Source organism: Melozone crissalis, unplaced genomic scaffold (assembly GCF_028551555.1).
Source record: "Melozone crissalis strain CALT ecotype California unplaced genomic scaffold, PUWL_Pcris_2 ptg000036l_1, whole genome shotgun sequence".
In the NCBI taxonomy this organism is placed as follows: Eukaryota; Metazoa; Chordata; class Aves; order Passeriformes; family Passerellidae; genus Melozone; species Melozone crissalis.
Window position 1 is genome coordinate 14,395,906 of NW_026535814.1, and position 9,069 is coordinate 14,404,974.

The 9,069-nt window shown below is 54.6% G+C and overlaps 2 protein-coding genes across 3 annotated transcripts; both read left to right on the plus strand.

Annotated features, from left to right (window-relative positions):
• Window positions 1-482: 482 nt before the first annotated feature.
• On the plus strand, window positions 483-4,948 carry DCTN3 (dynactin subunit 3). The gene is made up of 7 exons (XM_054283529.1): window positions 483-638; window positions 768-852; window positions 1,735-1,821; window positions 2,720-2,803; window positions 3,323-3,381; window positions 4,087-4,146; window positions 4,569-4,948. Exons 1-7 carry the CDS (start codon window positions 483-485, stop codon window positions 4,656-4,658), a joined length of 621 nt encoding a protein of 206 aa, XP_054139504.1. The 3' UTR covers window positions 4,659-4,948.
• A 90-nt stretch (window positions 4,949-5,038) lies between these two features.
• RPP25L (ribonuclease P/MRP subunit p25 like) lies at window positions 5,039-8,157 on the plus strand. Of its 2 annotated transcripts, none has more exons than XM_054283531.1 (2): window positions 5,039-5,553; window positions 6,835-8,157. In XM_054283531.1, exon 2 carries the CDS (start codon window positions 6,844-6,846, stop codon window positions 7,390-7,392), a length of 549 nt encoding a protein of 182 aa, XP_054139506.1. In that variant the 5' UTR covers window positions 5,039-5,553; window positions 6,835-6,843; the 3' UTR covers window positions 7,393-8,157. The 2 variants fall into 2 exon arrangements, with proteins under 2 accessions (XP_054139506.1, XP_054139505.1); XM_054283530.1 differs by lacking the exon at window positions 5,039-5,553 and adding an exon at window positions 5,856-5,941.
• The last annotated feature ends 912 nt before the right edge of the window (window positions 8,158-9,069 follow it).

Here is a 9,069-nt window from a genome sequence, read left to right on the forward strand (position 1 = left end):
GCTCTGCGGTTGGGAAACCCTCTGGACTTTTTCTGTGGCAGATGCTGCTACTATGAATTAGTTTCATCCCTGTCAGAAATCCGTGTAATTGTGAGTGCCAGCCCGGCTGGGGTTGGCTGCACCATTCATTAGTGCTTCTCTTCTTCGCGAGTGTCACCTGAGGCAGTCGATAAGAGAAAGGTGAACGCGGGCAGAGGCCTGGGGGAAAGCCGGCGGCAGCCTCCCGGATTTCAAAGGGCCCGCATCCACACGGATCGCTACATCAATTCCTTTTAATACATCCCAGCGCCTCTTTCCTGGAGGACCACGCAGGAATGAAGCGGCCATCGACTGCCCTCCCAGGCGGCGGGAGGGCTGCACGCCTCCCTCTGCAGTGCAAATCGCCATCGACCGCGCCGCGTCCTCCGAGAGGGCCCCGCTCCGCCAGACGCGGCCTCCCCTCCCGCCTCCATGGCAACCGCGGTCCTTAGCAACGCGCCGCCATGGCAACCGCCGGGCGCGCCGGAAGTGAGGCGCGGCCGCTTCCGCCAGGCAGGAAGATGGCGGCGGGCGCTGCGGAGCTGCGGCGGCTGCAATGGCGGCTGGAGAAGCTGGAGCAGCGCGTCGGCCTCGGCGGCGGGGGCTGCGCGCCGCGAAAGGTGCCGGCGGGGGAGCTGCGGAGGGCGGCCCGGGGCTGTTTGGGGCGGGCCGGCGGGGCCTGGGGTGCCTGGGGTGCAGCTGCCCGGCGGGGCCTGACAGCGCCGTCCCCTCCCTCTGTGCCTCTGTAGGTAGCGGACGAGCTGGTGAAGGTGCAGGTGGCGCTGAACAATATCGCCGGGAAGAGGGAGAGGATCAAAATCCTTTTTAAGAAAAGTGAGCGGCTCTTGCGGAACGGGAAGGATCGCAGAGGGCGGGATGGGGGAGCTCCAAAGCGTTTCGCTGCTATAAACAAAAGTACCATCCGCAATCTGCTTGTTTTGGGCCTTTATCTCGGTTTGTTTGGCACAGAAATAAGTAATTGGGAGAGGTTTTTGTGCTCGCGATCCTCCAGCTCAGCAGTCAGAGGTGGGAAACAGTTGGAGGCTCTTATTTGCTCAATTTCCATCTGCCCGTGTCAGTGCCGGGATCTGCTCTGGCTGAAGGGCAGTCCTTGAAGGCTCTTGGAGCATGAGCTTCTTGAATGAATTCCTGCACATTTGGACTTCTTGGACATGCTGAAGTAGCTCTGCCCTCTGTATGTGGTGGGAGCAATAAAGTTCACACTCAGTGGGCAGAACTGGGGAGCTGCCTCCAAACTGGGTGGTGCTTTATCGTGCAGAGCTGCATGCTGGCCAGGTTTTGCTCTGTGTTGTCACGGGAGGGGCAGGGAGGGTCACTGTGGCTGCAGTGGCTGCTCAGTATCAAAGAATAAATTGCATTTGTGGATGATTTTAAGGACCAGATGGGGACCTGCTGGCTGGTTTTGTCCTGAAGATGGGAGAAAGCAGATTTCACTCACCTTTGATAATTGTCCAGACAAAAAGCAAGATTTCCAGTTGTCCCTAAAGCAGTGTTTCCTGGCTTGAGCCGTTTGTCAGTTCTTGGTCATAGAGCTCCAAAGTGACATAGAAATTAATTAATGTGGGAGAAAAAAAAAAGGTGGCCCAGTGAGCAGTGTTTGCACAGTAATCTGATACGTAGAGGAAGGGGAGCTGCTCTTGTGAATGCCATAACATCTCTCCTAATTTTTGTCTCCAAACCTGTTCATCCCTGCAGTTGAAGATGTAATAAAATACCTTGACCCCCAGTACATTGACAGGATGGCTGTTCCAGACACTATGAAGCTGCAGTTCATCTTGGCAGGTATGGCATGAAAAAATGAGGGGAAACAGGAGGCTTTTGTAGCACTGCAAAAAAAAAGTGTCCTTTACCTAAGATGGGTCAGGATGGATTTCTTTTCTTCAGTTGTAAAGATGTGGCACAGCATGCTCCAAGGAGGTGTCAGAGAGGGGTTTGTACAAGGATGTCTGCCACCCTCAGTGCTCCCTTGTGCACAGCCACACTGTATTTTTATCAGCTCTGATCTCTCCCGTATTGATCACTCACTGTAGCCCCAAATTAATCAAAGGCTGGTAAGAAAAGCTGGAGCTAGAATGGTTTCCTCACCCCACTTCCAGTATTCTCTAGGCTGGGACAAAATCAGAAGACATTTGGGTGTATTTTGACATTCCCTAGCCTTGTCCTTTCTTGACCTGAGGAATTTGATCAAGCTGCAATGGTGCAATCTGTGAATGGAATTCCATAGAGTCGTGGAATGTTAAGGGGCTGGAAGGGAACTTAAGGACCATCCAGTCCCCACCCACCCTGCCATGGGCAGGGACACCTCCCCAGCTATCCCAGGTTGCTCAGAGCCCCATCCAGCCTGGCCCTGAGCACTGCCAGGGATGGAGCATCCACAGCCTCCTGGGCAACCTGTGCCATGCCTCACCACACTCACAGTAAAGAATTTCTTCCTAATACCCAGCCTAAATTTCAGTTTGTACCCATACTCCTTGTCCTCTCATTAAAACTTGGTGGGGATTCTCTGGCATGAAATTGGTGTGAATCAATACCCAGGGATGAGCAGCACAAAAATGTAAATAAAATCATGAACTAGCTCCTTTCTGTAAAGACAGATCAGCTGGAAAAATTACCACTATTTGTGAAAAGCCAGAGCAGTGTTTTGTGTTTACTGATGTTGCTCCTTGTCCCCCGCAACCAGAGGAACAGGCCATTCCTGCCCGTGCAGCCCTTCTGGAGCAGGTGAAGAACCTCCAGCCCATCCTGGACAGCACCAGTATCCAAGGTATGCATGTTCTGCAAGCTGGAGCTGCACATGCCACCTGCTGAGCTGTGGCCTGTCCTGCTTTCTTTCTTTTGTCTTCAGCCTGGGACTGGAGAAGAGGACAGCTTAGTGGGGTGAGAGTAAACTGAGTGCAAACTTGGTCTGCCCCTTCCTCATGCTGCTCCAGCCTCCCTTGCAGGGACAAGGAGGTGATAGAGCTTGTGGAGCAGCCTAGGGAGAGGGCCATGGCAGAGAGGGTGGAGCCTGGCAGATCATTCCTTCCTGTGAGCTCTTTCACAGCCAGCACATCCCTGCTCCTGGCAGGTGGTTTGCTCTGATGTAGTTCTTGATTAGCCCTCGCTGTGGGCATCCCTGAGCTCATAGCGTAGTTAAGTAGGTTTTTTTAATCGTGTGGGACACTTGCACTCAGTGAGTGGAGTTCTGCCATGCTGTGCTCATGGAGGAGGACTGGGCTGCACTTTGGGAGCTGTTCCATGTGCTGTAAAACAACCCAAAGTGATTTCTCCTTTGTGCTTCCAGCGGTTCCTGACCACGCAGCCAAACTGCAGCGGCTCTCACAGATTCACATACAGCAGCAGGTACCGTCAATATTCCTATCAGTACTGATGAGAAGGGCCTAGGAACCTTTTGCCAGTTGCTGTACTGACACCCCTGTATTTGTAATTGCTTGAGTTGCTAATTTATGGCAATTTTTTGCAATTTGAGTTTTCATAGTACAGTCTTAAAAAAGTTTAAGTACTCCAAGGGGGAAAAGGAGCCAGGATTTCTGTGAATTGAGTCCAAACTGGAAATTTACCCACCATAACCCTGCTCAAAACAGCTTTCTGTGACACCTAGCAAGTGACAGTGGGTTTAACCATCTTGAATTCCCCGTTTTACAGAGACACTGAGGTGAGGCATTGCTCTCCTCCAGTGTCCTACTCTCTGGAATGTTGTTGACACTGTCACCCTGTCCCTTCACCCTTTCCCTCCCTGTATGAGCACTCTTGGAGCTGGCAGTGAGTAGTCTGGGCAATTCCTAATGGTCTGTTTCAGCATTTTGCTGTGAGTTTCAGTTCTGGAGCAAGCAATGCCTGGATACTGAGGGGAGACAGGCAGCAGCGTGAGCCTGGTGGCTTTGCTGCTTCATGGGACCAGTCCGGCTGCAGTGAGCACCCACAGCCAGGGCCTGAGCACTGAGTGCTGGCCTTGGATGAGTTTCCTGCCGTGCTGTCATGGACTGGGAAGGGAGAAATGTCCTTCACCTTATTTTTGCTCATGCACTGTGACTCCCCTCTTCGTAGGAGAAGCGTCACGATCTCACTGACAGCGTCAAGACACTCCTTGAGGATTACAACAAAATGGTATCCTTTGAACTTTGGGCTTGGAACACCTGAACTGACCCCTTCCCCTGGCTGATCCTGTTGCATCTCCAGCCTGGGGTTTAACAGCCTTTCTGATGTGGTGACACCTGTGTCCCTGTCCTGGCTGCGTAGGATCCCAGTGCTGAGGCACATCCCAAGGCCACAGTGGGTAGGGAAACTCTGTAGAAAGCCCTTGCATGGCAGTGGTATGTGGTGTTCACAAGTGCCTCCTGGACTCCTGTGGGTGTATGGTGCTGTGCAGTGGCTCAGCCACTGGGTGGATTGAATCTGTATAGGCTTTCAGCAGCCTGGTGCCCTGTGCTCTCCCAGGGAGTCAGGGGTGTAATGGTGCTGTCAGGATGCTTTGACCTGGGTTTCTTCCTCGCAGTTTCCACATTACTTTCCTTAAGTGTCATGTCCAGACTCTGCTTCTCTCCAAGCAGTTTGTGCAATGGAATGAAATCCTGACACGTCTGGAAGTGGCCAAGCAGGCAAAACCTGTGGCAGAGTGATGGCAGAGCTGGGAGCACAGCATGCCCAGGGCTCCTGTGGCGCAGCTTGCATCCTGCTGGTCCCAGCTCCTTCCCGCTTGGCACGAGCATGCAGAAGTGACAAGGAAGGGTCCTGGGGCACCCAGCCCTGTACAGAGCCTTGCCAGCCCCCAGACAAAGCCACACTGCTCCTTAATCTGCCACCGTTTGCAAATCTTGCACTTCTCTGAAATGCATCTTTGTTTTAACGTATTTTAAAAACCCAATTTCTGTGCTTCCTTGTGGGCCGTAGTAAAGTCCTGAAACACTAACTGAGTTGTCTGTCTCTCCCTGGGTGTGAGAAGTGCTCCTGGCACAGACTGGGGATTTTTCCTCAGGCAGAGGTCTCTTGGCAGCCTCCAAGAGATGGCCAGTGGTTCCTTTCAGCCTTGGGCCAAGGGTGGGTAAATTCCTTCCAGTCCCACACTCTTGTAGACTGCCCCACACTCCTGTTTGTGTGAGTTGCCCATGCTCAGGGGAATCTGGTCTTGTGGATCTTTTCCGCCTTGATGTGCTTCCATCTCTGTGCTGAGAGAAGGAGTAGCTTTTGCCTTTATCCTGCCTCTGCTTTCCTGAGGCTGCTGCAAGCCAAGGCCCGTGCTGGCTCTTTCCCTTTCCAGTGAGAGGCACAAGCCATGCCTTGCTTGGTCTGGCTGTAACATGGAGTTTCCAAGGCCATGCTTTTGCAAGGGTCTCAAACCCTTCAGGTTGGTGAGACACTGCCCAGCTGAGTGTGACCTGGGAGTCCGGCAGGAACGGGGCAGAATCCCCACCGGAATCCCTGAAGAGCTTGCCGGTTCCTGAACTCTCCTTGATCAGCAACCTCGCTGTTTTTTAAAAAAAAACCCCGCTCCCTGCAGCTGCCTGGGGAGCTCAGGTAAGGGTGGGAGCTGGCGCTCGGCCTTCCGTGTGAGCGCACAGGGACTCCGTGTCCATGCCCGGTGCCAGGAGAGCGGGATGTGCTCGTGGGAGCGCACAGGGACGCCATGCCCGGTGCTGGGAAAGCGGGATGTGCCCGTGGGAGCACACAGGGACTCCGTGTCCCTGCCCGGTGCCGGGAGAGCGGAATGTGCCCGTGGGAGCGGGGAAGCCCCGTGACGGCCCTGTGGGCGGGGCCGCCGCTCGCCCCGCCCACTACGGGCGCACCCGGTCAAGTGGCTGATGGGCGTGGCCCCTGTATCGAGCCCCGCCCATCCGCCTCGCGCTTGCGCGCGCCCGGCGCTGGCCGCCATCTTGTGTCGAAGGGCGCGCTGAGGCGGCCGCAGGTGAGCGAGGGTTCCGCACGCCACACCGGGGCATCCCTCACTCCCACCCCGGCATTCCCGCATCCCACCGCGGCGGCCTGGCTCCCCCCGGGCCTCCCGGAACCGATGCGGCGGTGGCCGTGTAGGGGTGAGGGCCTCGTGTACTCCCAGGGTTCGGAGCGGGGTCTCCGCGCTGCCGTGTCCCTGAGGAGGATGGGGTGCGGGGTGCAGCGTCTGGGTGCAGCGGGACTCAGGACCCTGCGGAAAACAAAGTACTGCGACCTTCTGCACCTTGAGCTGTGCGTGGGGACGTGGAGTGCCCTGCACAGGGTCAAGCAGACTTAGGTCAGGATGGCACCTGACTTGGCTGAGATGGCAGATGTGAGACTTGGCCTTTCTGTCTTTTACTCGAGGAAAGCTTTTTTTATTCCTGCAATCCCTGGCTTGCCATCTCCCTTGTGACACGCAGTGTTTTACCCTCAGCTGGGCTGGCCGAGTCCCCATGAGCCTGTATTTGTACACGAGATCCTGCACATAAACTCTGCTTGAATTTATCCTGAGCATTTTCTGGTGCAGCTGTGGCCAGCATCCCCAAGTTCTGTTCTTAGTCACCCCTTTTCACTTGTTTGTTCTGCATTCTCTTGAGATACAGCAGTGTTTTTCATGTCACCCTGCTTAGGCCCACAGCACTAAAGCTGTTTTTTTCACAGCCTACCTGCCAAGGCTCACGCCACCCTGTGGTAACATTAGTAGTGTAGGTATGTCCTTATGAGGACTGGGCTAATCTTTTGGTTATGCCTTTCCAGGATTCCCAACCCTGACAGTTCAGAGTGCCCTTCAAAGGAAAGGCTGTAGCTAACTGTGGTGAGAGTTTCTTTACAGCTGGGTGTTCATGGGTCTGTTTTTCTTTTCAGCATTGCAGAATGGAGAACTATAAGAAGACCAAAATTGTGGAGAAACCTTGTCCTCTTCCTTTCACTGACCTGCCCACTGATATTATTGAAATGAAGGTGAAGGATGGGAGCAAAATTAGGAATCTGATGGGCTATGCCATGAGCAAGATGGAGCAGGACTCGGTGAGGCAGATTCTATTCACTGGCTCAGGCAAGGCCGTCAGCAAGACCATCACCTGCGTGGAAATCATGAAACGAAGGCTGAAGGAGCTGCACCAGATCACCAAAGTGCTCTTCAGACAGATCGAAGAAATCTGGGAGCCCATTGTGCCTGAGGCAGGCCTCGATGCCTTGACAGTGAAGAGGAACATTCCTGCCATTTGTGTCCTGCTGAGCAAAGATGCCCTGGATCCCCAGGAGCCGGGGTACCAGGCCCCGGGATCTTTCGATGCCTTCTGGACTGAGACACTGAAAGCAGAATCGCAGGGCCAGATGAAGAGGAAGCAGGGCGGAGGCCGGGGAGCTGCCGGCACGGGGAAGCACCCTCGCTCCACCGGGGGAGTGACGGGCGGGCCCTGAGGCGGCGGCTCCGCGTGGTTCAGGGGAGCTGCAGAAACCAGCCCGGGGCTGTGGCTGCACAGCTGCTGCTGAACACGGGGCTCACACAGGTCTGACGGGAGGGCAGGAGGAGCGGACTGTTGCAACTGGGCGTGATCACGGCTGTCTGAAAATGGGTTTTGACAAGTTCCCTTGCCAGAGGCTGCCGGGCTGTACTCCTTAGGGGATCGCGGAAGATGGGAATTGCCTCTTCTTGAGCAAGAACTGTCGGTGTGCTGTCATCACACCAACCAACAGTGAGGTTTCAGGTGCCTGGGCGTGCAGCAGCCTGGGCAGTGGGACAGACACCTGTCTGTGTGCCAGGTGCAGCTTGCTCTGACCAGTACAAAGGGGAGACAGGACCTGATGTGGAATCCCTGGGAAGCTGCCAGCGCCGCCCTGGCTTATGAACATACAGACAGCAGGGCACAGGGCTGGGCCAACCATTTCTGTGCCTGAAGAGTCCTGCTGAGCCTGTCGGGGGGGTGGAATGTGGGACTGCCAGGATGCAGCTCTGTGTGGCATCATGTGCAGGAAGCTCCTTGGCTCAGCAGAGCTGGTGGTTGTGGATCTCTCTCCAAACAGGCAGCAGTCGACTCGTGTTGTAACCAGCCTGAAATCCTGTGGCTCTGCAGCTGTCCTGGGGCGGTGGTAATGGGAAGCTCCAAAGGATCCTGTTTGTTCCCCTTTCTGCTCCTTGATAATGCACAAAGATGGTTTTAAAATAAAGATGTTACTTCATGTAACTTGGAAATTTGTCATGTCTCACTCGTCCCACTGGAGGTCACCCTGTAAGCATTGGTGGTGGGGTTGCGGCTGCTGGCTGAAGCTCTGCTCTTCCAGCCCTCCTGCTGCACTGTTTGTTCCTTGCGTGACTGTAAATGGACCCTGATCCAAGGGGAGGTTATTATCCAAATACTAACCTCTTTTCACATCCAAAATAGATCAAGGTTCTGATTCTTTTCTGTGAAGTTTTTTGCTAATTTTTTTTCCGTCCTTTAATAAACTGGCTGGAACTGCAGCCTCGAAAAGACTCGTCCTAAACTCTGCTGAGTGAGGCAAAGGATGGATCATCTCTTATGCAGTAGTTTCCCTCCTGGAGCAGGTCTGGTCAGTAATTCTGGGCTGGAGAGAAGGGCTGTTCCTGTGATGGGCTGGACTCTCGCCTTGAGAGCTCACAAGTGTCCTGAGCACTCCCTGTCCTGCGCTCTTCCCATGTCGGTGTTTGCATGGTGAGCTCCAGCTGGACACAGCACTCTGCACTGCCAGTTAAAGAGTAACAGCACAAATGTTGAGAGATTTTACCCAAGTGAGAGGTGCAGTGTGTTGCCCATGCAACCAGACAGGACTCGAGCAGCCTGCCTGGCGCACAGACACCTGCCTCGCATCCAAACGAGTGCCAGGAGCCAGGACTGTGCCAGGCTTGCACGCCTCCTGCCCCTCTGGAGGGCTCGCTGCTTCCTGCCCCACTGCCTGGAGGGAGTCAGGGAAACGCTTGGACCTGTCTGCTGTGCTGGCAGATGTGAGTCCCGCGGATGGGGCAGAGTTAATCTGTTTTATCTTAGTGCCGTTCCCAGCTGCTGCTCCCTCACATCTAAGGAGGAGACCGCTTTTCTCGACTAATTAGCAGATTAGCCATAAATGCCAAGGAAGATGCTC